A 26,784-nucleotide genomic window follows, 5' to 3' on the forward strand; every position below is an offset into this window, starting at 1 on the left:
GCATACACACACACACACCCCCCAGGAAGGGCACTGTTTCCAAGGAGAGTTGGCATTGGAGGGGACCATGCCATGTGTAGGCAGGTCCAATCTGTTTCTGGGCAGCTGGTGCTCTGGGGCACAGGGCTGAGATAAAGCCTGCCCAGCCTCTCAGGCCTCGCCCTCACTGCCTCAGGCTGCCTTGGACCCTCGAGGCCAGGCTGCAGCAACCGCCACCGTGTGGGGGCCAGGGAGCCCTGGCCTGGCCTCTCTGCATCCCTGCCACAGCACGGCGTCTGCAGAGCCTCAAAGCTCCCCGACAGGTGACCGGGGGTCACCATGCTGCTCCCTGCCCTCCTCTTTGGGGCAGCATGGGCACTGGCTAATGGGTAAGGAGCCCACCTTGGGGCCTTCTCCTCCTGCCCTGAGATTAGGACCTTCTGGGGTGGCCAGACTCCCTCCTCGTCCCCCTCAGCCAGCTTAAGTCAGCCTCCTCTTCGGTAAACTCTCCCGGGGAGTGGGGTTGCGGAACAGGGCCTCCCGGGCAGAGGGGAACGGTGGCTGCAGCTGTTGGTCCCTGTCCGTGGGCAGGCGATGGTGCGAGCGGACAGAGACCGTCCTGGTGGAAGAGGAAGTCACCCCCCGTCAGGAGGACCTGGTGCCCTGTGCCAGCCTCCAGCATTACCAGCGCCGGGGCTGGCGGCTGGACCTGACCTGGAGTGGCCGTGCGGGGCTCTGTGCCGTCTACAAGTGAGCAACAAGGAGCCCGCTGGGCTGGCAAGAGCAGTGGGGTGACCTCCTGAGAGCGGGGGAGGACTTGGGGGTGGCCTGGAGATGCAGGCATTTGGCAAGCAGGTCCAGGGTGGACTCAAGGGGGGCCGAGTGGGGTAACAGGGTGATGGATGAGTGGGCACATCCGTGGGCAGCACCAGGCAGGGTCAAGATGCCTGCTGCCTCTGCCTGCCCCTCAGTCCGCCTTCCTGAGATCATTCTCACTTTGGAAATTGACACCAAGAATGGAAAATTACACAATAAAGCCTCTTAGAGAGCAGATGACCAGAGGCGATGTCCCAGGCCATTCCCAGGGATGGGGCTGAACGCTGCCATCTTGTTCCCTCCCCTTGCTCCATGGACCCAGACCCCCAGAGACTCGGCCTGCTGCCTGGAACCGGACAGTGAGGGCCTGCTGCCCAGGCTGGGGGGGCACCCATTGCACCCTAGGTAAGTGTCCAGGATCAGCTCAGATTCGGGGTTTCCTGGAGGCAGCAGGCTGCCTGGGAAGGGAAGCCAGGTCCAGGTGGAATGTCTGGGTCTGCCCCATTCTCTCTTTCCGTCCACCGCAGCCCTTGCAGAGGTCAGCCCTGAGGGCCACTGCTTTGCCACCTGGCTGTGCAACCCGGGGGCAGGCTCAGTGAACGCCTCTGCAGGAAGCCTGGAGGAGTGCTGTGCCCGACCTTGGGGACACAGCTGGCGAGATGGCCGCTCCCAGACCTGCCACCGCTGCTCCAACCACAGACGACTGGGTAGGTCCCCAGAGTTCCAGCCTGCACGAAAGGCACAGCCCCGGCCAGCACCCCCTCCCCGACAGGCACCCCACTTAGAATTCTTGAGCTCTGGGTCCCTCTGTGGAGCCCACTGCCCTCTTTGCTCAGACAAGCCTCCTGCCACCTTTGGTCATCATTGGTAACAGTGCACTGACCACCTCTGCCCCCCTTCCCATGCTCAGAGGTCACTGTTAGTGTATCGTCCCCAGGCAGCACGCCCTCCCCAGCCATCCTGCAGCCCCTGGCGGGGGCCGTGGCCCAGCTCTGGAGCCAGCGCCAGCGTCCCTCGGCCACCTGCGCCACCTGGTCCGGCTTCCACTATCGCACCTTCGACGGACGCCACTTCCACTTCCTGGGCCGCTGCACCTACCTGCTGGCGGGCACGGCTGATGCCACCTGGGCTGTCCACCTCCAGCCCAGGGGGCATTGTCCCCAGCCTGGGCACTGTCAGCTGGTGAGGAGGGAGATGGATCCAGACACAGAGAGGAAGCTGGACACAGGAGGAGGAGGGCCACTGACTTTGACACTTTCTCGACGTGTCACCACCCCCCTCGCCCCCACAGGCCCGGGTAATGATGGGACCAGAGGAGGTGCTGATCCAGGGTGAAAACGTCTCTGTGAACGGGCGGCTGGTACCCGAGGGGGCGTCTCAGCTTCTCCCTGGTAAGGCGGGTGGGCACCAGGAGGTGGCCCAGGGCCCCATTTGCTTCTCTGGGACAGTCTGTCCATCTGCAGGGCGCGGGTCAGAGGGCAGCTGAAGTTGGGCAACTGGGTGGGCGCCCACAGCCTCCCGACACCCCCACAGCTGTTGGGAGTCAGCATTTGGAGATGAGGGAGCCCGCTGAGATGCCAGGAGGTCATGGTCCTCATCCCCTACCCCTGCAACCCGCCTCCTCACAGGGTGACCTGGGGAAAGTCCCTCTACTCACCCCTGCACCCAGGCCTCAGAGGCAGGGCTTTTGTGCTGCTAGATGGGTCAGGCTCCTCCCAGAATTCTGTCTTGCTTGGGGTCTGGGGAGTGAGGTAGGGGTGTGTGTGTGTGTATTTGTGTGTGTTGTAGTTTACCTGTAGTTTATTTTCAAGAGCGCATCCATAGTGTTCATGAACTTCTCAAAAGAGGTCTGTGATGGGAAACCAGTGGCTTCTGCTTTAAAAGGTATAGGGTGCAGAACTCTCTAGAAGAGTGAGAAGCCCTTTTCTCCTTCCCAGGGCAGTCTGAGCCCCGGTGTGATGGTGGGAGGGGTGGGACTGTGACTCCCTGCTTCTCCTGCCCAGGGCTCAGCCTGCAGTGGCAAGGGGACTGGCTGGTGCTGTCAGGGGGCCTGGGGGTTGTTGTGCGGCTGGACCGGTCCAGTTCTGTCTCCATTTCTGTGGACCGAGAGCTCCAGGGACAGACGCAAGGCCTCTGTGGGGTCTACAATGGCCGGCCTGAGGGTGAGTGGGGGTGAGGTTTGGTTGCTGCTGTGGGGAGGAAGGGGAGACAGGAGTTCCCAGACATAGAGGTTCTGCCTCAACCTCCCCCAGATGACTTCCTAGAGCCTGGCAGGGGACTGGCTGCGTTAGCTGCCACCTTTGGGAATTCCTGGAGACTCCCAGACTCAGAGGTGAGACTGCAGTGCTGGGTTCCCTCACTTTCTGCCTGCTCACCCACCTGGTCATCAGCAAGCTTTGGTTCACTAGCTAGTTATCTAACCTCCTGCCTGTGGATTCACAGTGATCCTGGTCCCCCACATCCACTTAGGCTTGCCACTCTGCTGCCCTCCACAGTCCCAGGATGTCTGGGCTGGTGGCCATGAGGGTGGGGTCTTGAACCAGCTGCCAGGGCAAGGGCCATTTTCCTGATGTCCTGGTTAATATCCCTCATCCTGGCTTCTTGGCCTGACTCTGATTGTCCCCAGCTTGGGTGTCTGGATGCAGTGGAGGCAGCTCAAGGCTGTGAGGACCCCCTGAGGGACACAGAGACGGACACGGAGGCTGGCCGGCTTCGGGCTGAAGCCCAGGATGTGTGCCACCAGCTGCTGGAAGGCCCATTCAGAGAATGCCACACCCAGGTATGGATGGGGGTGTAGGTGGCATCAGGCATTAGAGAGGTGAGGAGTGCTAAGGCCATGTCAAACGGGGCCCCTGGTCCTGCCACCAAATTGCTTTGGGGCATGGGTCAGGGCACCCGCCCCACTTGCCTGATTTGATCTCTGGGAGATGAGACGGCCCCAATATGTTGTCTCTAAGGTCCTTTGCAGTGTTCACCGTTTGATCCTAAAACAAGGGCGTTTGAGAAGCAAAAGGAGGGAGGCGCTGGATGCTGGTTGCTGAAGGGCTGTCTTGTCTTGGCAGGTCCCCCCTGCAGAGTACCACGAGGCCTGCCTCTTCGCCTACTGTGCTGGGGCCCCAGCGGGCAGTGGGCGGGCAGAGCGGCTGGAGTCCGTGTGCGCCACCCTGGCCAGCTACGCCCAGGACTGTGCGGCGCGGCGCATCGCAGTGCGGTGGAGGAAGCCCGGCTTCTGCGGTAGGGCGGCTGCCTGCCCGTCTCTGCCAAGCCTCTGGCCTCCCCTCTCTGTGGAATCGGGGGATTGACCGAGGGCCCTCGAATGGCTCCTGTTTCCCTGAGGTGGGGTTCCACCAGTGGGCTCTGGCCGGAGGCGGGGAACTCCTTGGGTCTTACAGCCCAGCCCTGTACCCCGCAGAGCGCCTGTGTCCGGGGGGCCAGCTGTACTCCGACTGCGCCTCGGCCTGCCCGCCCAGCTGCTCGGCAGTAGGCGAGGGAAGCGAGCGGAGCTGCGGGGAAGAGTGCGTGAGCGGCTGCGAGTGCCCGCCGGGTCTCTTCTGGGACGGCGCCCTGTGCGTGCCTGCCGCCCGCTGTCCCTGCTACCGCCGACGCCGGCGCTACGAGCCCGGGGATGTCGTGCGCCAGCTCTGCAACCCGTGGTGGGTGCGCGGGCCTGGCGCGCCCTTTCGCGGGGGCTGAAGGGCTACCTGTAGGTCCCTTCTGACCCCTCTCTTATGCCATTTGCTCTGCAACCTGCCTCCGCTTTGGGAGAGCCTCCTTCGCAAGTGACCTGTGACCTCTCAAGTTATAATTGACCGTCCTGCTTAAAAACCTAGCGGGCGACCTCCATCAGCGGACCTCTAGTCCTAACTAGAAGGGGGGGGGAGGGAGTGCCGGGGGATCAAAGTGTTGGGGGTGTGGGGGTGGGAGTCTTCAGCTCGGTACCGTCCCCAACCCCGACCCCCGGCGGCGCGGACCCCGAGCGCTGTCTCTCCGCCCCTGTGCCCACAGCGTGTGCAGGGACGGCCGCTGGCTCTGCGCGCAGGCGCCGTGCGCCGCCGAGTGCGCGGTGGGCGGGGACGGGCATTACGTCACCTTCGATGGGCGGAGCTTCTCCTTCCGCGGCCCCGCCGGTTGCCGCTTCAGCCTGGTGCAGGTGTGCAGCGCGGGCAGACGGCGGGAGCGGAAGCCGGGGGTCGTGACAGAGCCCTGGGGGCCCTCGTAGGGGTGCTGATGGGGGTGAGGGAGAGCAGTGACTGTAAGGAAACCGCTGAATAAACGAGACAGCCGTCCAGGGAAGATGGCAGCCGCACACCCCGGAGCCTGCCGGGTTCTCGCCGCCGCCTCAGGTTCCCGTGGGAGTCTCGCTGTCGGCGCCGCCCCGCGTCGGGGGCGCCACGCAGAACCCACCCGCACAGCCCCTTCTCACAGATGGGACGGCTGGGCTTGTTACACACGCTCCTTCCTGCAAAACGACCCCGGGGCCGGCGGGGGGTAGCAAGTAAAGAAGGGTCCGCCTTCGTCCCCAGCCCTCCTCCCCCGGTAAAGTGAGGTGACTTCCCAGGTTCCGGCCCGGCACCTTCTTACACACGTAGACACAAACAGGGGCTCCTGCGACGCTCTCATACGTGTGCACCCTTAAGGGGACTCAAGAGACGTGAGCATATGTCCCCACAGGGAGGAGGGGGAGGAGGCATGTTGCCCGAACCTGTGCATGCGCGCGCACGCACAAACACACACTTCCACATGTGCGCGTGCATACACACAGTCACACACACACTTCCACATGTGCACGTGCATACACACTTCCACATGTGCATGTGTGTACACACAGTCACACACACTTCCACATGTGCACATGCGTACACACACACAGTCACACATGCTAGCCCTTGGTGCGGGTTAAGCCCCTCACCTCACAGAGTGTGGCTTGCTGGCAAGTGGTCAGCACAGTTCTGTGGGAGCTGTCCTGAGTGTGGGCTATGGGCATCCAGTAAAACAGGAGAAGGCCCAGGAGGGACCCTCCCACCCCACCCCCACCGCGTTCCTCACCATCTGCCCAGGACTTTCCCAAGCGGCAGCTGCTGATTGTACTGGAGCACGGGGACTGTGACGCTGGGAGCTGCCTCCAGGCCATCTCTGTCTCCCTGGGGGACATCCTCGTCCAGCTCAGGGACTCAGGTAGCCCCAGCTCTCAGGGTCCCCGCCTTCCAGGCCTTCTGCACCCAACAGCCCTCCGGAGTGGCCTCCTTCCATCTCCCCTCTTCCCATGGACTCTGCCTCTCTCCAGCACTTTCTGTCCACACCGCCCTGTGGTTCCTGAACCCAAATTCTCCAGCTAGACTCCCACAACCGAGGTCATTGCCTCAGGTTCCCCCTCACTCTGCCATCTCTGGAAGATGCAGAAAGGCCTGTGGCAATTTTCCCAGGCATCTTCTGCCCGGCCCATCTCAGGGGAAAATACAGTTAAAGAGTTCTGAAGGAGCTGAAAGGCTTCACGGTATACCTAGTCCAGGCAGGCCCTTCCCAGCTCCTCCTGCACACTGACTCCAAGGGCAAAAGCCAAGTGGGTGCTAAGGGTCCCATGGGGGTTGCTCGGGTGGGATGGGTGACCTCCCAGGGGTCACTTCGGTTCCCCTTGCTCAGGGTGAGTAGCCCACTGAGACGGAGCTCCCCACCTCCTACCCTGGGTCCTTCCCTTTCTTAACAGCCCCATCCCGAAATGTGCCTTCCCTCCACCTCATCGGCCTAGCCCAGCCCTTTGGGGGTGGCCCCCTCACAGACCTCCTATTCCAGGAGCTGTGCTGGTCGATGGTCAGGATGTGGCCTTGCCCTGGAGTACAGCTGGGGGCCTCAGTGTCTCCCGGGCCTCTTCCTCTTTCCTGCTGCTGCGCTGGCCTGGTGCCCGCATCCTCTGGGGAATGTCTGACTCTGCAGCCTACATCACCCTGGACCCCCACCACGCCCACCAGGTACGCCCAGAGGGCAGGTGAGTGGCTGGGCCTGGCCGCTGTGGGCCTGGATTTGACTGTCCTGTGCCCACTCCTGTGGCCCAGGTGCAGGGTCTGTGCGGCACCTTCACCCGAAATCAGCAGGATGACTTCCTGACCCCTGCCGGTGATGTGGAGACCAGTATCACCGCCTTTGCTAGCAAGTTCCAGGTGGCAGGCAAGGGAACGTGCTCCTTGGAGGCCAGCACCCCGCTTTCCCCCTGTAGCACCCACACTGAGCGCCAGGTTTTCGCGGAAGTAGCCTGTGCCATCCTGCATGGCCCAACCTTCCAGGTAGCCAGCTTGGGGGCCCTTGTCCTGTTTGCCCCTGTAAGATGGGATCAATACCTGCCCTGCCATCCTTCTGGGCTCCTAGGAGGGATTGCTCCGAGCCATGCCAGGGCTGTTCAGCACCGGGAGGTGGCAGTGGGGAATCCATGGGGAGGAGCTGACCCATTTCCTCGTCTCCCTCCAAGGAGTGCCACGGGCTGGTGGACAGGGAGCCGTTCCACCTGCGCTGCTTGGCAGCTGTGTGTGGCTGCACCCCTGGCCGGGACTGTCTGTGTCCCGTGCTCGCGGCCTATGCTCGGCGCTGTGCCCAGGAGGGTGCCCTGCCTTCCTGGAGAAACCGAACCTTCTGCCGTGAGTCTGCTTAGCCACCCAGCTGCACCCTTACACTCCTTCCAGCTCAGGGGATCCAAGGGCTTTGCAGCAGGGAAGGGTCCCAGAAGGATCTCTGACCTCCGCAGATTGCTGGCTTTGCTTTCTTTCGGAGGCAGGGGGGCAGAGCAGCCCCTGACCTGCGTGTGTCTCTGTGCCCAGCTGTCCTGTGTCCCGGTGGCCAGGAATACCAGGAGTGTGCCCCAGCGTGCGGTCACAACTGCGGGGAGCCTGAAGACTGTGGGGAGCTGGACAGCTGTGTGGCCGGCTGTAATTGCCCCCTGGGACTGCTGTGGGACACCGAGAGCCAGTGTGTGCCCCCCAACTTGTGCCCCTGCCAGCTTGGGGCCCGTCGCTATGCCCCTGGCAGTGCTGCTATGAAGGACTGCAACCACTGGTGAGAGCGGAGACCTGTGGGGGGAGGCAAAGAGCTTGGGGGTGATAAGGTGGAGCTCAGAGAAACAGGGTGACAGATGGGGGGAGGATGGCATGCCCATCAGAGCGCTGATCACATCTCTCAGTTGTGGAGCACTTTAGGGCTTATAAAGCACCTTTATGTACATTACCTTATTTAATCTTATTTACTTCTTGTGTGCGTGCTAAGTTGCTTCAGTTGTGGGATTCTATGGACTGTGGCCCTCCAGGCTCTTCTGTCCATGGGATTCTCCAGGCAAGAGTGCTGCAGTGGGTTGCCATGCCCTCCTCCAGAGGGTCTTCCCCCACCCAGAGATCGAACCTGTGGTCTCCTGCAGTTTCTTGCCTGCTGAGCCACCAGGGAAGCCCAATACCCTAATAAAGTAGGAAGTAGAAGAATTGTTGCCATTTTGCCGATGAGGAAACTGAGGTGCAGAGAGGCTAAACAGCTTGCAGAGTCACAGAGCTTGTTAATGACAAAGGACAGAACACAAGTCTCTGAATTCCAGTTGAGTGTGGTCCAGAGGCTCCTCTAAGAGTTAGGACATACAGAGAAGTTGCAGACCTACAGACACTGTGCCAGGGTCCAGGGTTTGGTGGGTGAGACTTCAGTGAAAGCCTTTTCCCACTGGTACTGGGAGTAGGGTTGTTCAGTATCTTGGCCCCTCCCCAGAGCCCAGAGAATGGCCCCTATTGGTGTTGGGGCAGGCTGGCAGTGTGTAATCCCAGGTGTGGCCAGGTGCTTGTCACACTTCTTGTGCTTGGGGCAACTGGGGTTGGGGGTGAGACACTCAGGTCTCTAGCATCGGAGCTGGACCTTCCCACAAGGTTAGGGGCTCTGGACCCCCTGGGATCCTGAGGCTGTCCCAGGGCAGGTCAGGGGCCTGGAAGTGAGGTCTTTCCCCTGCCTCCCAACCTCCGGCAGCGTCTGCCAGGAGAGGGGCCTCTGGAACTGCACTGCTCACCGCTGCGCTCCGCCCCAGGCCTTCTGCCCCGGTGAGCTCGTCTATGTCCCTGGAGCCTGCCTCCTCACCTGTGACAGCCCTGACGCAGACCGCCCCTGCCCACCAGGCAGCCCGAGGGGCTGTGTCTGCCCCCCAGGCACCGTGCTGCTGGTATGTCTGTGAGGGGCTCCGCTAGCCAGCGCCCTGCCCTGGCCCCTGGTTGGGTGTAGCTGGCAGGGAGGGGACACCAGGCAGTCCTCCATGGAGCCCCTTGTCCCTGGCCTCTGCTAGGAGGAGCGCTGTGTGCCTCCCGAGCTCTGTCCGTGCCGTCACGGTGGCCAGTGGTACCTGCCCAACGCTACAATCCAGGAGGACTGCAACCTGTGGTATGTAGGCCCTGCCCTGTGACCTGTGACCCTGCGACTAGTGACCCCTGGCTGGGGGTTGGGATGATGGGTGGGGTGGGATATCCAGACAGGCCTGGACAGTGGAAGCTCCCAGCATCTCTCTGACCTGAGCGTCTGTCTGGCGTTGCCTGGAATCTGGACTGCTGCCTCCCCGGCATTTAGCCCGCCCCACCCCCTGCCCCAGGTCCTGGTCTTCCTGATGGTTTCCTCTCCCCCATTGCCCACAGCGTGTGCCAGGGTCGCCAGTGGCACTGCACGGGCCAGCGGTGCGATGGACGGTGCTGGGCGTCAGGTGCCCCTCACTATGTGACGTTTGATGGGCTGGCCCTCACCTTCCCCGGGGCCTGCGAGTACCTGCTGGTGCGAGAGGCCAGCGGCCAGTTCACGGTCTCCGCCCAAAACCTACCCTGCGGGGCCAGCGGCCTCACCTGCACCAAGGCGCTGACCGTGCGGCTGCAGGGCACCGTCGTGCACATGCTCAGAGGTGGCTGTGACATTGAAGGGTGACGTGGGCCAGGGAGGAGGGCCCCAACCCGGGTGGCGTCACAGCTCTGCGGGGACAGCTGAGGCCTGGGGTTTCCCACATCTCCCCACTGCTAGCCATCAGTCCCAGGGTGGGGAGCTGCTGACTCTTCTCTTGGTTGGGAATCCTGATTCTGGAAGGCTCCAGGAAATTAAAGCCCAGAGAGGTCTAACGACTTGCTCCAAGTCACACAGCTGGAGAAGCAAAGGAAAGGCTGGAGGGGAGGGAGGCTGGGAGGGCCTCATGGGGATCTCGGAGCCCCTGGACCCCGAGGCCGGGCCTGAATGCCTCTGCTCCCCCACAGGCAGGGCAGTGACAGTGAATGGGGTGAGTGTGACGCCTCCCAAGGTCTACTCGGGCCCCGGGCTGAGCCTGCGCCCCGCTGGCCTCTTCCTGCTCCTCAGCACCCGCCTGGGCCTCACCCTGCTCTGGGATGGAGGTGAGCACCCCACCCCCCAGTCATCTGACCCACGCCCTGCAGCCCCCCGCCCCCCGCAAAGTCTTCCTCTTGCACACATCTGATCGGAATCTCCAAATTACGCTTTCGTCATTACATCTTTCTGCCTTATGAAAGCAATACCTCCTCACCAAAAGAAACAGTTTAAAAAAAACAGCAAGTTTTAGAGAGAAGAAATAAAAAGAAATCTCCTAACAGCCCACCCCCCAACCCCAAGCAGCGGGTGATTTAGAAATAACTTGTTACTGAGAAATCAAAGGAAATCCAAACGGCCCCCAGTGTGGGCAAAGTCATCTGCAGTGATGCCTCTGGGGCTGGAGGGTGTCACAGTCGGTCCTGGACTTGGGAATCTGCCCTCTGGAGATTTTCCGTACCCCACCTCCAACCTGAGTTTAGTTAAGAAAGGAGGCTCTTACTTCCTGCCCTGAGCCCCGCATAGGTAGGTCTCACGTCTGTCACTGCCAAGCATCCGCCCCAAACACGAGGGAGCCAGCTCCCCCACTGAGGGGTTGGTACCCTTGTCAGATGGTCAAACCGGCCCACATGATATAGGTGCCTAGGCCTTCTCCCCACTCCCTTAGCTCAGTTAGTAAAGAATCCGCCTGCAATGCGGGAGATCCGGGTTTGATTCCTGGGTCAGGAAGATCCTCTGGAGAAGGGCATGGCAACCCACTCCAGGATTCTTGCCTGGAGCATCCCATGGACAGAGGAGCCGGCGGGCTGCAGTCCGTGAGGGCTGCAAGAGTCGGACACGGCTGAGCGACTAAAGCACCACCTCCAGCAGGTCTTCTCCCCACTCCCGGCCCTGAAGAAGGCCCCCAGATCCGTCTCCAGAGCCCCCCTGCCACACTCTCTGTCCAGGTACCCGGGTCCTGGTGCAGCTGTCCCCCCAGCTCCGCGGCAGGGTGGCTGGCCTGTGTGGAGACTTCGATGGAGACGCCAGTAACGACCTCCGGAGCCGCCAGGGGGTCCTGGAGCCCACCGCTGAACTGGCTGCCCACTCCTGGCGCCTCAGTCCTCTCTGCCCGGAGCCAGGGGACCTGGTGCACCCCTGTGCCGTGAGGATGGGTCGGAGAGGGGGGGAAGGTGGAAGGGGGCAGCTGCCGGAAGCCGGGGTGGGGGGTGGTTCCAGAGGTGGGGTGCTGTACAGGGGTCTGGCTGGTCCACGGGGGCATCCCTGCAGGTGAATGCACACCGGGCCGGCTGGGCCCGCGCCCGCTGCGGGGTAGTGCTGCAGCCACCCTTTGCCCGGTGCCACGTGGAGGTGCCCCCACAGCCGCACTACGAGCGGTGTGTGTATGATGCCTGCGGGTGAGAGGGGCAGGCCTGGGGACCCGGGGTGGGTGTGGGTGTGTTGGCGGGGGAGTGGTGGTGGGGTTGACCGCTCCCTCCCACAGCTGCGATTCGGGGGGCGACTGTGAATGTCTCTGCTCGGCCATTGCCACCTACGCAGACGAGTGTGCCCGGCACGGGATCCATGTGCGCTGGCGCAGCCAGGAGCTCTGCCGTGAGTGTGCCCAGCCCTTGGTTTGCGATACCCCGTCTCGCCACCTGCTCAGCTCCTTTGGGGATATTTCTGGCCTGGGAGCCATTCAGTCATTCCTGGAGTGCTGACTATGAGCCAGACGCTGTCCTAGGTGAACCAAACATGCTGAGATCGCTGTTCTGTCGCAGATAGCCTTGGCAGGTGCCCAGCAAGACATCCACCCCATCCATACACCCCGGGGCCCTCCACGCCTCGCTTTGGGCTGGCTCGCCCACTGCTGTTGCGTCTTGGGGCCCTTGCCCCGCGGTGACCCAGGCCTCTCTCCTCCCCACCCAGCTCTGCAGTGTGAGGGGGGCCAGGTGTATGAGGCCTGTGGCCCCACGTGCCCTGCCACGTGCCAAGACCACCGTCCCGAGCCTGGGTGGCCCTGCCGGGCCGTCACCTGTGTGGAGGGCTGTTTCTGCCCCGAGGGGACTCTGCTACATGGTGTGTAGGGTCAGAGTGGGCAGAGGGGAGGGGGCTCTGGGTAGGGGGGTGCGGAGGGGCCACAAGGCCGTGGTGACGGCGTGCCTCTTTGGCTGGAGCCCTGCCGTCTGTGCCCTCAGGAGGCATCTGCTTGGAGCTGGCTGCCTGCCCGTGCGAGTGGGGGGGCAGCTTCTTCCCGCCGGGCACGGTGCTGCAGAAGGACTGTGGCAACTGGTGAGCGGGGCGTGGGGTGTGCCCCCGTGCCCTGGGCTGGCCAAGCCCAGCGCTGCCGCTGATACCCGGATGCCTTGTCCTCAGCACGTGTCGGGAAAGTCAGTGGCTTTGTGGGGACGACGGCGGCCGCTGTGTGGAGCCCGAGCCTGGCTGTGCGGAGGGAGAGACCCCATGCCAGGAAAGCGGGCACTGTGTGCCCCACGGGTGGCTTTGTGACAACCAGGATGACTGTGGCGATGGCTCAGACGAAGAGGGTGAGTGTCCTGGGTGGCGTGCGGCAGTGACAAGTGGTCGGTCAGGCCTCCGATGAAAGCACGTGTCCTAGGGCCGCTTCCTAAGCTGCGGGTCCAGTTGCCAGCCACTTGTGGGCAGGGTTCCACCCCGGTTTCTGGTGTTGGGGCTTCTCTGGGAGCCTCTGTGGGTGTCCTGAGCCTGCCGGCCCTCTCTGCCCCAGGCTGTGCCACCCTGGGCTGTGGCGAGGGGCAGATGTCTTGCAGCTCCGGCCGCTGCCTGCCCCTGGTCCTGCTCTGCGATGGGCAGGATGACTGTGGAGACGGGACGGATGAGCAGGGCTGCCCGTGCCCCCAGGACTCGCTGGCCTGTGCCGATGGGCACTGCGTGCCCCCGGCCCGGCTCTGTGACGGGCACCCCGACTGTCTGGACGCTGCTGACGAGGAGTCCTGCCTGGGTTAGTGGTCCCTATCCCGGCTCCAGCCTACCAGGCATCCGTCTTGTGAGCCCCCACCTGCCTGCCTCTCCTCCTTCACCAGTGCAGGTTCTGGCTGAAAAGTGGGCACCTGCAGGCATGTGAGAGAGGGCATCCTGACGAGCAGTACCCTGGGACCAGCCCCTCTCTCTGGCTACAGGGCAACTGGACTGCGCCCCTGGAGAGGTGTCCTGCATCGATGGTACCTGCCTGGGGGCCATCCGGCTGTGTGACGGAGTCTGGGACTGTCTGGACGGAGCTGACGAGGGGCCTGGGCACTGCCCCCTCCCCTCTCTGCCCACTCCCCCCGCTGGTACCTTGCCTGGCCCCTCTGCTGTCTCCTGGGAGACTGCACCTACCCCCCTGGCCAGCGTCAGCCCTGGTGAGCCTCCTGGAGGAAAGGGCATTAGAAAACTGGCATCTTGAGGCCTGGGAGGGAGGGGACAGGGTCTCAGGGGGAGACCTAGGGGCACATGTTGGGGGCGGGGTAGGAGTAAGGCACAGACCAGCTTCCTGGAGACAACGGAATGAAGGAGGGGAAGGGAGAGAGGACTGAAATGAGTCCAAACCTTCTTCCCAGGAGTTCAAAGCCGCCTCTCTAAACGGCGTGGCGTCTGTTGGGAATTCTTGGATGAGGGGAGAGCTTTAGGAAAACCAATCGGTTATCAAAATGCGGGAGGGACGGGACTTGGGGAGAGGCCGAAGGTAGGGGGAGGGCCGCGCGCAGGGAGGGGGCCCGAAGGGGCTTGGAGAGGGCGGCGGCGGTGGAAGGGCCCGCCGGCCTGCGGGGAGTTGGTCCGCCCCGCCGGGGTCTAGCAAGGACGTCCCCGCAGCGCTGTCCTGTGGCCCCTTGGACTTCGCGTGCAGCAGTGGCGAGTGCGCGCCCCGGGGCTGGCGCTGTGACGGCGAGGGGGACTGCGCCGACGGCAGCGACGAGAGCGGCTGCGACCGGGCCTGCGCGCCGCACCACGCGCCCTGCGCGCGCGGCCCGCACTGCGTGGCCGCGGAGCAGCTGTGTGATGGCGTCCCGCATTGCCCCGACGGCTCGGACGAGGGCCCGGGAGCCTGCGGTGAGAGCCTGGCCGCGACACTCACTGGCGGGCGGGTCGCCCTCTCTTCCCACCCCAACCCGGGCGCCCCCGCTGGAGAGAGTGACTTAGGTCTAAGGCATCCGAGCCTGGAGCGAGTTTTATACTCCTTGAGCATCTTCTGAGAAACTCTGAAAACTTCCCGCCCACGCAGCCCGGGGAGGGCGCGGAGGAAGAGTAGAAAGGGCTTTCTGTCTTTGATAAAAGGGCGGGCCTGAGTGGCTTTGCCGCAGGGGGTGGACCTGTTTGGGGGGCTCCCCTCAGCCTCTCCCCACCAAAACTAGGGGGTCCTTTTGTGTCCCTGCAAGTCAGACCTTCACTGTCCTGACCACCGGGGAGGCGGGGAGGAGCTGTCCATAGGCCCGGTTTCCTCCCCTCCCTGTGGCCTGCCTTCCTGCACCCTCCCAAAGGTGTCTCTGAGCCAGGCTGGGTCCCCTGTGATTTTTGTCTCATAGTTGGCCTCCTCCAGGGTTCCCTGGTGACTCAGGGGTAAAAGAATCCGCCTGCAAGGCAGGAGATTTGGGTTCGATCCCTGGGTTGGGAAGATCCCCTGGAGAAGGAAATGGCAACTGACTCTAGTGTTCTTGCCTGGAGAAGCCCATGGACAGAGGAGCCTGCTGGGCTCTAGTCTATGTGGTCACAAAGAGTCAGACATGACTGAGATTAACATTTTGGGGTTTCTAGGTGGCGCTAGTGGTAAAGAACCCTGCTGCCAGTGCAGGAGACTCTGGAGACTAGGGTTCGATCCCTGGGTCAGGAAGATCCCCTGGAGGAGGGGATGGCAACCCACTCCAGTAATCTTGCCTGGAGAACCCCATGGCCAGAGGAGCCTGGTGGGCTACAGTCCATGGGGTCGCAGAGTCGGAAGACTGAAGTGACTTAGTATGCATACAACTTCTCCATGCCTTTGGAGCCCTACCCCTTGCGGGCTCCACCCAGCTGTCCCCTTGCAGGAGTCTCTCCCGTGTGATTTGACCCCCCAGTTGTGCCCGAACCCCCAGCGGCTCTGGGATGGGCTCCCCACCTGTCCCCGGGGTGAGGACCGTGTGGGCCTCCCCTGGTGGAGGCCAAGTCTGATGCGGGCCAGGGACGTGGCTCCCTCTTCCACCTAAGTGTTTTCTCTTCTCTTCCCTCAGAGGGGCTGTGGGCCGCAGGAGGCCCCAACCAGACAGGGCTTCCCTGCCCAGAATACTCCTGCCCGGATGGCCTCTGCATCCGTTTCCAGCAGGTGAGGCTGAGGAGCGGGTGGTGCGGGAGGCCAGAGCCCCCGGTGCCCTCAAAGCACGAATCACTCCGACCCCACTGTTCTGACCCCAGGTGTGCGACGGGCAGCCCGACTGTGAGCTGGCGGGGACGGCAGGGCCCTCCCCAGAGGAGCAGGGCTGTGGGGCCTGGGGGCCCTGGAGTCCCTGGGAGCCGTGCAGCCAGACATGTGGGCCCGGGACACAGGGCCGGAGTCGCCGCTGCTCGCCCCCAAGCCTCCCGGTGCTGCGGCACTGCCCTGGCCCGGAGCGCCAGACTCGGGCCTGCTTCGCAGCTGCCTGCCCAGGTGAGGCCAGGAGCCCAGCGTGGTGGGCAGGGCTTGCGGAGAGCAGCGGGGAGGAGGAGGAGGGCGCTGGGCCCCCCAGCCTCACAGCCGCTCCCCCCCCCCCCGCCGGCTGGCCCTCGCCCCCCACAGAGGACGGTGCATGGACCTCCTGGTCGGGCTGGTCCCCGTGCTCTGAGCCGTGCGGGGGCGTCACGGCTCGCCACCGGGAGTGCCACCCACCCCAGAATGGCGGCCGGACCTGTGCCATGCTACCCGGGGGCCCTCCCAGCACCCGGGAGACCCGTGAGTGGACGGGAGGCGGGCACGGCAGAGGGAGGGTGGAGGGGCGGTGGTGGGGGTAGCTTGTCCCCGATGGGGACCCACCCGCAATGACCTCTTTCCAGGCCCCTGCCCTCAGGACGGCTGCCCCAGCGTCACCTGCTCTGGGGAGCTGGTGTTCCATGCCTGCGCCCCTTGCCCTTTGACCTGTGATGACATCTCTGGTCAGGCTGCATGCCCCACCAACCGGCCCTGTGGCGGCCCAGGTAAGGGGGCTCTGGACCTGGGGTGCAGAGGGCCTGTCCACCCAGCTGAGCTCTCTGCAGGGAGGCCTCACGCCGGGCCTCCCTCAGGCTGCTGGTGCCCTGCGGGGCAGGTGCTGGGTGCCCGGGGGCGGTGCGTGTGGCCACGGCAGTGCCCCTGCCTGGTGGACGGCGGACGCTACTGGCCCGGGCAGCGCGTCAAGACAGATTGCCAGCTCTGTGTCTGCCAGGATGGGCGGCCCCGGCGCTGCCAGCCCAGCCCAGACTGCACGGGTGAGCCTGACCCCGAGCCTTCCCGAGGGACTCTGGTCTCCCCCAGACTGCCCTGCCTCCCCCAGCCCTGACTCGTGGCCCCCCTCCTCAGTGAACTGCGGCTGGTCAGCGTGGTCCCCCTGGGCTGAGTGCCTGGGCCCCTGTGGGAGCCGGAGCATCCAGTGGTCCTTCCAGAGCCCCAACAACCCCCGCCCGGCCGGTCGAGGGCACCAGTGCCGGGGCCTCCACCGCAAGGCCCGCAGGTACTGCGCCCCAGGAACTGCACCTCCAGCTCCCATCTGGGAAGCTGCCGTGTGCGCCCTTCCTCACTCGAGGTGCTTCCACGGGCCGGAGCCCAGATGAGGACCACCCCCATTGTGTGCCCCTGTTAGTCTAAACACCAGGACTCCCAGCACATCTTTGGGGACCCCTGGCCTTCTGCATCAGTTTTATGTCCAGTAGGTCCAAAAGGGGGATGTAGGGAGCCCACAGGTCCGGGGGTGGGTACGGACCCTCTGGTCTGCACTCTGTGCCTCTGGAGGTACCTAGGGGGAGGCGTGTGGGGCGAGTAGCCATATCTGCCTGCCCAGCCCCCTCCGAGACTGGCTCTACTAGCCAAGGGCCTTGGCACAGATTGCTTCCACAGCCCTCTCTTGGGTCAGCTGCAGTCGGTCTGGTTCAGGGGTGGGGTCAGGGTGATGGGATGATCAAGTGTCCCCTGTGGCCCAGGACTCTCCAGGACTTGTTATCACCGAAAGTCCCAAGTCCTGGGAAACGCCTCCCCCAGGCAGGCCAGGGTGGGCTGGTCACCAGTTGAGGGGCGGCCCCCTGCTTCCCAGGTGCCAGACAGAGCCCTGTGAAGGCTGTGAGCAGGACGGCCGGGTCCACCGCGTGGGTGAGCGCTGGCGAGCAGCCCCCTGCAGGGTCTGCCAGTGTCTGCACGACGGCTCGGCACGCTGCTCCCCCTACTGCCCACTGGGCAGCTGCCCCCAGGTGAGGCGGGCCAGGGGGCGCCCGGGTGGGCAGCAGGGCTGGGACAGGGAGCGGTGTGTAGAGGCCAGAATTGTGGGCGGCGGCTGATGGAGCGGGCCGGGGATGGGCAGGTGGCCAATTCCGCACGTCCAGCCCGGCTCTTGCATCCGCAGGACTGGGTTCTGGTGGAGGGAGTGGGGGAGTCCTGTTGCCGCTGCGTGCCGCCTGGTGAGTGGGTCTGGGGGGGGCAGAGGAGCTCCAGGGGGAGGAGGATGGCAGGGAGTCAGAGGTGGCTGCACGGAGTCCCGGGGGGCAGGGGCGGGGGCGGCACTGGCTACCCCAGCCTCAGGGTGAGGGGAGCCTGGGTGGTGGACGCTGGGCAAGGAGGGGGCCCTCTGGGTGAGGGTGGGGGCCCCTAAGGCTGGGCCTCAGTCTCTGCCCGCCTCCTCTGACCTCCCCCACGAGGTCACCCTTGAGATACTTTCCTTTCTCTGATTCCGATGGGCTGGATCTGGCTCCTTTCCTGTTCCCTCTAAGAGCAACCGTGACCAAGTTGGACTTTTCAAGATCGTCTTTACTTGGAAACTGAGTCATAAATAAAACAGAACCCAAAGGCTCAAAAACGGATGCACTTTGGGGCCCAGATTCCATATCTTAAAAGTGCACCTACAGGCTGCTGAGGGTAGGAGAGCGCCCGCCTGCACAGTGGCACAGGTGGTTGACTGCACAAGTTACATGGCGAGTGGGGACCAGACTTGAGCCTGAAAGACCTCTTCCATCCAGAGATGCCCTATTCTGGTGCCCACAAAGGTCCCCTATTAGCGACAGCAGCCCTGATGAGGAACTGAACTGCAGCCGCTCGGTCCTGGCCCCTGAAGTGGCTTTGGGCAGGTGGTTTTAGTTTGTGTTCTCTAAATATCTTCGGTGGAAGCGAAAACCCCTGACTCACTCAGGGATGGACCTTTCCCAGCTGTGGGAGGGGGGCGCTGTTGCCAAAGCTCCCAGGGAAGTCTTGGGAGATAAAGTGCTCCACCAAGTGGAGAGAGGTGAGGGCCGGGGCCTGGTGTGAGCCTGTGTCTCTCCTCCCCCGCCTCCAGGAGAGAACCAGACGGTCCACCCCATGGGCACTCCCATGCCCGCTCCGACCCCCAGCCCTCAGATCGGAGCCCCTCTGATCACCTACCTTCTGCCTCCCCCCGGAGGTAAAGGCCACGGGCTGTTGTTAGGCCTAAGGCGGGTGTTGCTGAGGGGTTGTCCAGCCTGGGAGGGGAGACCGGATCACTGGACTACACCTCTTGCCTCCCATGGGGAGGACGGTTATCCTAAGGATCTAGAACGTCAGCCCAACCTGTTTCCTCCCTACCCCTGCCCTCCCTGGACCAGCCTCCAGTGACCCTACAAGGTCAACTGGGTAGGCTTCCAACCCTCCACAGCACCCCTTGTGCCTTCCTAACTATGGCCCCAGCAGGCTCCAGCCCCTCTCTTGTGCACCCAGATCCCTGCTATTCACCCCTGGGCCTGGCCCAGCTCCCAGAAGGGAGCCTGCCTGCTTCCTCCCAGCATCTGGAGCACCCCGCCTGGGCTGCCATCCTGAGGCCTGCCCCGGGGGTGCCAGGCTGGAGCCCCATGGAGCACGCTGATACTCAGGGGCACACCCCGCCTCACTACCTGCAGCTCGACCTGCTCCAGCCCAGGAACCTCACTGGTCAGTGGGGAGACAGTAGAGGCCGGGGCTGGAGGAGGAAGGGGTGGAGGATGGCAGGCTGGGGGTGGCGCTCGCTGCTTTAGCTTTGCCCCCTGCACCTCCCCCAGGCATCATGGTACAGGGGGCTGGGTCCTCAGACTGGCTGCAGGTCAGCAGTGATGGTCTACACTGGCACAGCTATCGTGACATCCGGCCGGGCATTCAGCCCGCACCCCAGGTACTGCCCACTCGGGCCCCCTGGACCAGTGACCCACCATGCCCTTTTGTGTGGGGCCCACAGTCTATGTTCCCAAGGGGTTTCTTGTTTCTGGAGGGACATTTCCTACTTTAGAGGCTTGTTCAGCACCTGTTAGTAGCAGGGACAGTGATCTGTGGGGCAGAAAGGCTGCAGTTGAAAGGGCACGATCGAAGTGGCCCAGATTGGGGGCGGCTGTGGGAAGCCCTACTGCGGAAGGAGGGAGTTGGGGTGACAGCAAGTTCAGTGAGGGCCTCGGGGCGTGCGGAGAGCAGCTGGGCACAGCTCTGCCCTCCTGGGGCTAGCATCCTCCCCAGGGAGCCTCAGATGGTAAAGAATCTGCCTGCAATGCCGGACACCTGGGTTCAATCCCTGGGTGGGGAAGATGCCCTAGAGAAGGAAACGGCTACCCCCTCCAGTACTGTTGCCTGGGAAATCCCATGGATGGAGGAGCCTGGTGGGCTACAGTCCATGGGTTCGCAAAGAGTCGTACACGACTGAGCGACTGACATCTTTATGTTCAGGGAGACTGTATGTTTGCTCTTAAGTATTTGACATCCCTGGTGGCTCACGGTAAAGCGTCTGCCTACAATGTGGGTTCGATCCCTGGGTCTGGAGGATCCTCTGGAGAATCCCATGGACAGAGGAGCCTGGTAGGCTACAGTCCATGGGGTCACGAAGAGTTGGACATGACTGGGCGACTTCATTTTCACCTTCTTTGCCACGTGTGGGCACTGGCCTGGCCCTGGGGACACCGCAGTGGGCACCCTGCCCTCAGGAAACTAGGACCGGAGCCCCTCAGCCTTGAGGGGCCCAGATGACTCATGCTGGGAGACCATGGGCGCTGGGATGGCCTGGTCCATGCCATGCCATGGAGGTTGGGGGGACGGGCGGTGGGGGGCACACTGGGCAGGGTCACGGTGGCAGCCTGAGCAGACACCCCTGTGCTCGTAGCTTTTCCCCGAGAACTGGGATGGCGCCTCCACAGTGTGGATGTTTGCCCGGATGGTGCAGGCGCGGCACGTCCGGGTGTGGCCTTCTGATGGGCACCGCCAGGCTGCCCCCCGCAGTGATGCCAACCTGGGTAGCCCCCTGCGGGTGGAGCTGCTGGGCTGTGAACCAGGTACAGGCTGGGCTGGGGGAGGGAGAGATGGCAGTGGGCAGGAGGGATGGGCAGGAGCCCTCAGCCATCCCCTCCACCCCGTCATGTCCCCATCGGGCAGCGCCCCTGTGCCCAGGGGTTGGGCACCGCTGTGCCAGTGGCGAGTGTACCCCCAGGGGGTCCCCGTGTGATGGTGTGGAGGACTGCGAGGACGGCTCCGATGAGGAGGGCTGCGTGCCCCCGCCCGCAGGCACTGGCAGGTATGGGGCGCCCTGCCGCTCAGCCTAGCCTTGGTGGGGGGGCCCAGCCTTGTGGGAGGAGCCTGTGCCACCTTCAACCCAAAGTGCCCGTGGACCTGGATGTGCTGAGTTGCTTCAGCTGGGTGCCTTTGGAGGCCTCTTCCCACGTGGGACTCTGTGCCATTGTCCTGGAGCTGGAGATCAGTGGTTCTCCGAGGGTGGTCCCTGGACCAGAGCCATCAGCATCGCCTGGAAGTTGGTAGAAATGCAGACTCTCAGGCTGCAGCCCGGACCTGCTGAGGCAGACACTGGGGGGCGGGAGGCACCCAGCCCTCCGCTTAACAACCCCTGCAGGGGACTCTGACCTTTGGGACCACGGTGGAGGGCATCCCCATGTCTAGTCTCAGTGGGCAGTGCCCTCCCCAGGCCCGCCTAGGGATGACTCCCTGCCGGGATGGGGCTTCCGAAGCTGGGAGGGCCCCTGGAGCCCCCGTGGTTATTTTTCTCTCAGAATCGAGTCCACAGCCTGGAGCTCCACGCCCTCCTCCACCCAGCCTGGACAGCTGCCCCCTCAGCCCAGCGAGGTGTGTGGGGAGACGTGGGCCCAGCGGGTGGGGCGCAGGGCCCGGGACACCCCAGCATCTCAGCAGCCCTGATCCTCGCTCCCTTCACGCTGTCAGCCAGCGTGGCCTCCCTGTGCAGCCCTGGTATTCCTTTCTCCATCGGGGCTTCAGCCTTGAGCCTCCTGGGGCCAGGTTGGTGCTGGGCTGGGGACCAGAGGGTGTAGGGAGCACTGGGTGGACGCCGGGCCAGGAGGAGTCAAGGAGATGGGAGAGGCATAGAGGCCCATGTGCCTGTAGCATGGCGATACCCACAGGTCGGTACCAGGGCATCAGGTGCTCGGAGCCAACCCGAGCCCAGAGGCCCCAGAGGCTTCCTGGACAAGGCTTGAAGGATGGGAGGTGGGGGGTAACGTAGAGATGGGGGCCGGGCACTTGTCCCACAGGAGAACAGCCTGGTGGGGACCCCAGAAGGGAGAGTGACCTCAGCACTCGGGCACACGCATGGGTGCTGGGGGTGCGATGCAGGTTTGGAGAGAAGGGCTGGAGTGGCCCCCCTGGGCGGGCAGGAAGAACAGCTCCTGAACTCCTGGCACCTGGGGGGTGTGGAGACGACATCAAGACTGCACACCCCAGCCTCGCCCTGAGCCGTGGAGGGGGTTGGAGCTGGGGGTCCGAGTGCACCCCCGGAGGGGATGAGAAGCTGGACACCAGGCTGAACTGCCGGGCTGGGGCCTCACCGGCAGCTGACCATCTCCTCTCTTCGCAGGGTCTGGCAGAAGCAGAGGCTGACCACTGGCATCCCGGGCGGGGGTCACCCGTGCCCCCCACAGGTACGTGCCCAAACTCCAGGCCACCTTCCTGGCCTCACCACCCCCCACCCCCGACCCCTGCCGCCTGCCTGTTCTCTCAGGGCAGGGGGCAATTACCCTTCTGGAGTTCAGTTTTTTGACCCTTCTTGTCCTCTGACTGAGCAAGGAGGGCTCAGGGAGGCAGGCATGGTCCCTGTGGACTCCTTGGCCAGGTCCAGCCTCTGCCCATCGTCCTGGACTCCAGGGTGTGAGGCTTCTGGCTGGTCCCCGGGGCTGAGCATGTGCCCTGCAGGCGGGGGGCTGCCTTCCCCAGGCCCCTGGCCTGTCTGTGGGCTGCCGCCCAGCACTCCCTCCACCCCCCCACCCCTCTACTCACCCAGCCAGGCACCCATTTCAGAAGCGTTTGCAGGCAGCAGATGTCTGTCAGTGGGCACAGGGAAGCCAGGGTCACCCAGTTAGCAGGGTCCTAAATAGGACAAGGAAGGGGCTCCCGTTGTGTGCCAGCCCTCCCCCCTAACCATGGCCGCCTGGCCCTTCACCTGCACGAGGGCCCAGGAGAGCCGTCTTCTGGGGAGGCAGTCGGTGAGGGCTATCAGGGCAGCTGGGAGTGACCTTCTCTCTTGGGGCGTGTTGGGCCCATCTCACCATCTGCCCAGAGCCTCAGTTTCCCCCTCTGTGAGCCCAGGAGCACTTATGGTCCCTTCCAGAAAGTTCTGAGGATAGCTATTCGGAAGCCTGGCTAGCGGTGCTTCTGTGTCTCTTGTGAGAAGCAGATGAAGCCACTTGAACCATTGCTCGGGTCCACGGAATGCAGACTCCCATGACGAAGTCTCCTCTCATCCCAAGTCTGGTTCTAGAAAAAAGGCTGTCTTCTTAAGCATGAATCTCTTGTACAAAATAGGTTCATCCCTCTCTTCCCTGTAGCTGCCAGGAGGCTCCCGGCCGATTTCTCTGTACCTGCAGCGAAGGGCTGGTGCTGAGTCTCTGGCCGGGCGGCTCCTCCTGCTGCCGTTTGCATTTCTCCATAAACGTTGACTTTATAGTGAGTTTCACTTGGAGGCTGCTGTGTGTGTCTTTGTGAGTGGAGAGTACACATCTCACTCAAAACTCAGCTTTTCTTCTGCGTTCAGTTAAAACCCTTCTTGTGCCCCTGGGACGACCGAGTCCCCTTTCCATTTTGATCTGAAGCCCCTCGGAAGGTGGGGTGTCACCTGTCACCACCCCGAGACCTGGAAAACCCTCTGGAGGGCCCACGTCAGCCTCATCTCAGGGACGGAACTGACGGGCTCCCCCTCCCTCCTGCTCCCCTAGGCAAGGGGCCAGCGAGTCTTGGGTCCGAACCTCACCCAAGTCCTGGGGGATCTGTGCAGACTGCGACCCCAAGCCCCACCTCCCAACCGGAAGTGCAGGCCTTGAGACCAGAAATGGCAGCTGTGACGATGCTGCCCCTGCACCCCATGATGACACCCGAGGTCCCTGCTGGTGAGATGCCTCCTGCCCTGTAGAGACAGCTTCCCTGTGGAAGAACTGAGCCCCTGAGAGCTTGGCTGCTTTGCTGCAGGTCACACGGCTTGAGCTCAGGGGCTTGGGAGGATCAAGCCTAGGACCCAAGTCTCCTGAGACCGCTCCCTGCTTTTCTGTAATCCCACGAAGGGCAGGAAGGGAGGGCACAGCGGATGTCAGGAGGGAGGCTAGGGGGTGGTAGGAGGTGACAGAGGAGAGAGGACAGGGCTGGGGAGGGGGCGATGGCTGGTCAGCTGCCTGCGGTGGCGCCCGCAGGACGGAGCACCACCCCAGGGCCCTTCCCGCCCGTGCGGTGCAGCCCAGGCCAGGTGCCCTGCGAGGTCCTGGGCTGCGTGGAGCTGGAGCAGCTGTGTGATGGGAGAGACGACTGCCTGGATGGCTCTGATGAGAGGCCGTGCGGTGAGCACCCTGGAGAGTCTGATGCCATGTGGGTCGTAATGGCAAGATGGCTGTAGGTTTGGGGAGGTGCCTGCCTCCGTTTCTGGCATATATGAGAAGGTCCTGGGAAAGTCTAGTGGCCACGGGGAGTGGAAGGAAACTGAATGGGTTAAAACAACCAGCAGTGTGTGTTTTGGGGGTTGGTGAAGGGGGGGCTTGGGATAGGGGTTTTATAAAACCTCTCTGACCTTGAAGGTTGTTCATCTATCCATCTATGCATCCATCAGAGTAGACCACTATGCTCAAAGCCTAGCTTTCAATCAAGAGAAGAGCGATCAAGTATTAGCCAATAACGGGAAGGATGGAGTGTTAGCCAGTTACTCCAGGGGGAATCCATCAGGAAGGGATACCTGGGGAGTGAACTGGCTTCTCTTGGGACACTCCAAGAGCTGTCGACAAACAGACTGTGAGATGGTGTGTGGACGGAAGACCACCCCACTCATAGCAGAGAGAAGCCCGGGTGCTGGGCTGGGTGGGTGTGGGAAGAATCAGGAGGAAGGGAAGGCCAGGCTAGGGTCAGCAGGTTCAGTTCTGCGCTGGGCCTGGGGTTGAAGGGGTTGGTTTATCACTGGCCAGAATCACCTGTGTCCTTGCCCTTCCCCAACTCCAGCACAGGCAGCGGGCACCATGCCCTTCACCGTGCCCACCACCGCCCTGCCAGAGTTGCCGGCCTCCAGGGGCCTCTGCTCGCCGAGCCAGCTGACCTGTGGCAGTGGGGAGTGTCTGCCCTCCGAGCGGCGCTGCGACCTGCAGCTGGACTGCCAGGACGGCTCGGATGAGAATGGCTGTGGTAGGGGCGAGGCTGGTCCGGGTCAGGTCAGGGTGCTCCCTGGGGAGGGCCTGCTCCCGCGTGAGCCCCTCTCTGAACCAGGCCCACCTGTCTGTCCCTGCAGTGGACTGTGGCCTGTCGTCCTGGTCTGGCTGGAGCAGCTGCAGCCGTAGCTGTGGCCTGGGCCTCGCCTTCCAGCGCCGGGAGCTGCTGCGGCCGCCCCTGCCCGGGGGCAGCTGCCCATCGGACCGGCTCCGCAGCCAGCCCTGCTTCGTGCAGGCCTGCCCAGGTAACCGGCCTCCCCTCCCAGGCCTCCCCGCAACACCCCCCCCGAAGGTGGGACACCCTCACGAGGAGATGCTCCTGCTCCCCCTTGGGACCCGTGTGTCCGGCTCCAGGACTGTAGGAGGACAGCCCCCTCTGACATCCCAGCCTCGCCTCCCCCCTGAGGGCTTGTCCAAAGGCGGCTCCCCGCCCGGCCCCCTTCCTGCCAGAGTGTGGGAACCGGAGCCGCGGCCCCAGAGGAAGGCTGTGAACAGGCGGCCCCGCTGGTCCCGGGCTCTGCGCCCGAGGCCCCGCGGCGCTTTTGTTCAGCAGATCCGAGGGAGGGGCCCCAGCCCGCCGCATCCTTGCATCCAGGGTTTCCCACGCGGGGCTTCCTCGGCCAGCAGGCAGCCCTTGTAACCCTGCTTCTCACCGCTGCCTCCAGGGGGCGCGCCACCCCGGGATTCCTTTTCGGGGACCAGAGCCTTGATCCCCAGAGGCCTTTCCACACATCACCCGCCCTACCCACCTAAGGGGGCTTTCCTGGGACACGAGAGGAAGCTGCGGAGTCCTCGGGGTGCTGCCTTAAGCCACCCCGCTGGCCACTGCCCAGACTCCTCGGCCCCTTGGCCCTGCTCTCTAGCGGGGTGGCAGCTCTTGGGGTTCACTGCCTGGTTCACCCCCGTTCTTCCTCCCGTTCCCTTGCAGTGGCTGGGGCGTGGGCTGAGTGGGAGGCCTGGGGGCCCTGCAGCGTCTCGTGTGGGGGCGGCCATCGGAGTCGTCGGAGAAGCTGTGTGGACCCCCCGCCCAAGAATGGTGGTGACCCCTGCCCCGGGGCCCCGCAAGAGAGGACACCCTGTGGCCTGCAGCCCTGTGCAGGTGGCACAGGTGAGAGGAGCTGGGCTGGGAGCCCCGGGGTGGGGGTGGGGCTGTGGGACCCGTCGCTGGGCCTCTCAGTGCCTCCTGCCTGGTGTCCATCCTCCCCTCCCATCCCCCAGGCTGCGGGCAGGGCCGCGTGCATGTGAGTGCTGAACTCTGCCGGAAGGGGCTGGTGCCACTGTGCCCACCCTCCTGCCTGGATCCTGAGGCCAACAGGAGCTGCAGCGGACTCTGTCTGGAGGGTGAGGCGCACTCAGCAAGCAGGGGTGCTGCGGGCAAGGCCCTCGGGGGTGGTGGGGGGAGTGTGGGCGTCCAGCAGGCCCACCAGCCCTCCGTCTCCACTCCTCCCTGCTGCCCCCTCCCCCACCCAGGGTGTCGCTGCCCCCCCGGGCTCCTTCTCCAGGACGCGGGCTGCCTGCCCCTCTCCGAGTGCCCCTGCCTTGTGGGCGAAGAGCTACAGCAGCCAGGGGTGCCCTTCCTCCTGGACAACTGCAGCCGATGGTCAGGGCGCCTACCTGCCTTGGAGGTGGGGGGGCCGGGGCGGGGTCAGGGGCCACTCCCTGCCTTCCGGTCCTGACCTCCACCCTCGACCCCCGCCACCCCCCCAGCGTGTGTGAGAAGGGGGCCCTGCTGTGTGAACCAGGGGGCTGCCCCGTGCCCTGCGGCTGGTCAGCCTGGTCGTCCTGGGGTCCCTGTGACCGCTCCTGTGGCTCTGGCGTGAGGGCCCGGTTCAGGTGTGCGGGCAGAGGGGCCATGGAACTGGAAGGGATGGGGCGGGTGAGCGGAGGGCCTCGGGGTGG

The 26,784-nt window shown here is 63.8% G+C and overlaps 1 protein-coding gene across 1 annotated transcript in view; it reads left to right on the top strand.

Moving 5' to 3' along the window:
- The first annotated feature begins 318 nt into the window (after positions 1–318).
- The window catches only part of LOC138079977 (SCO-spondin-like), a 51,306-nt gene continuing 24,840 nt past the window's right edge, over positions 319–26,784 (top strand). Inside the window, 54 exon segments of the mRNA XM_068972801.1 lie at positions 319–368; positions 571–729; positions 1,118–1,200; positions 1,323–1,502; positions 1,733–1,977; positions 2,087–2,186; positions 2,799–2,957; positions 3,048–3,127; positions 3,422–3,574; positions 3,858–4,029; positions 4,208–4,448; positions 4,801–4,945; positions 5,853–5,970; positions 6,586–6,761; positions 6,846–7,073; positions 7,256–7,421; positions 7,602–7,836; positions 8,779–8,968; positions 9,089–9,183; positions 9,432–9,688; positions 10,032–10,166; positions 11,046–11,242; positions 11,368–11,495; positions 11,582–11,691; positions 12,007–12,156; positions 12,276–12,369; positions 12,454–12,623; positions 12,824–13,057; positions 13,236–13,420; positions 13,422–13,457; positions 13,896–14,145; positions 15,300–15,391; positions 15,481–15,712; positions 15,842–15,994; positions 16,096–16,236; positions 16,324–16,506; positions 16,598–16,748; positions 17,325–17,478; positions 17,631–17,685; positions 18,555–18,659; positions 18,953–19,162; positions 19,270–19,379; positions 20,352–20,520; positions 20,621–20,759; positions 21,250–21,322; positions 22,068–22,131; positions 23,422–23,592; positions 23,890–24,033; positions 24,683–24,862; positions 24,966–25,130; positions 25,814–25,993; positions 26,104–26,226; positions 26,356–26,485; positions 26,593–26,718. Coding sequence (XP_068828902.1) covers positions 319–368; positions 571–729; positions 1,118–1,200; positions 1,323–1,502; positions 1,733–1,977; positions 2,087–2,186; positions 2,799–2,957; positions 3,048–3,127; positions 3,422–3,574; positions 3,858–4,029; positions 4,208–4,448; positions 4,801–4,945; positions 5,853–5,970; positions 6,586–6,761; positions 6,846–7,073; positions 7,256–7,421; positions 7,602–7,836; positions 8,779–8,968; positions 9,089–9,183; positions 9,432–9,688; positions 10,032–10,166; positions 11,046–11,242; positions 11,368–11,495; positions 11,582–11,691; positions 12,007–12,156; positions 12,276–12,369; positions 12,454–12,623; positions 12,824–13,057; positions 13,236–13,420; positions 13,422–13,457; positions 13,896–14,145; positions 15,300–15,391; positions 15,481–15,712; positions 15,842–15,994; positions 16,096–16,236; positions 16,324–16,506; positions 16,598–16,748; positions 17,325–17,478; positions 17,631–17,685; positions 18,555–18,659; positions 18,953–19,162; positions 19,270–19,379; positions 20,352–20,520; positions 20,621–20,759; positions 21,250–21,322; positions 22,068–22,131; positions 23,422–23,592; positions 23,890–24,033; positions 24,683–24,862; positions 24,966–25,130; positions 25,814–25,993; positions 26,104–26,226; positions 26,356–26,485; positions 26,593–26,718 — 8,171 coding nt within the window.

This window comes from Capricornis sumatraensis, chromosome 5 (genome assembly GCF_032405125.1).
Source record: "Capricornis sumatraensis isolate serow.1 chromosome 5, serow.2, whole genome shotgun sequence".
NCBI lineage: Eukaryota > Metazoa > Chordata > Mammalia > Artiodactyla > Bovidae > Capricornis > Capricornis sumatraensis.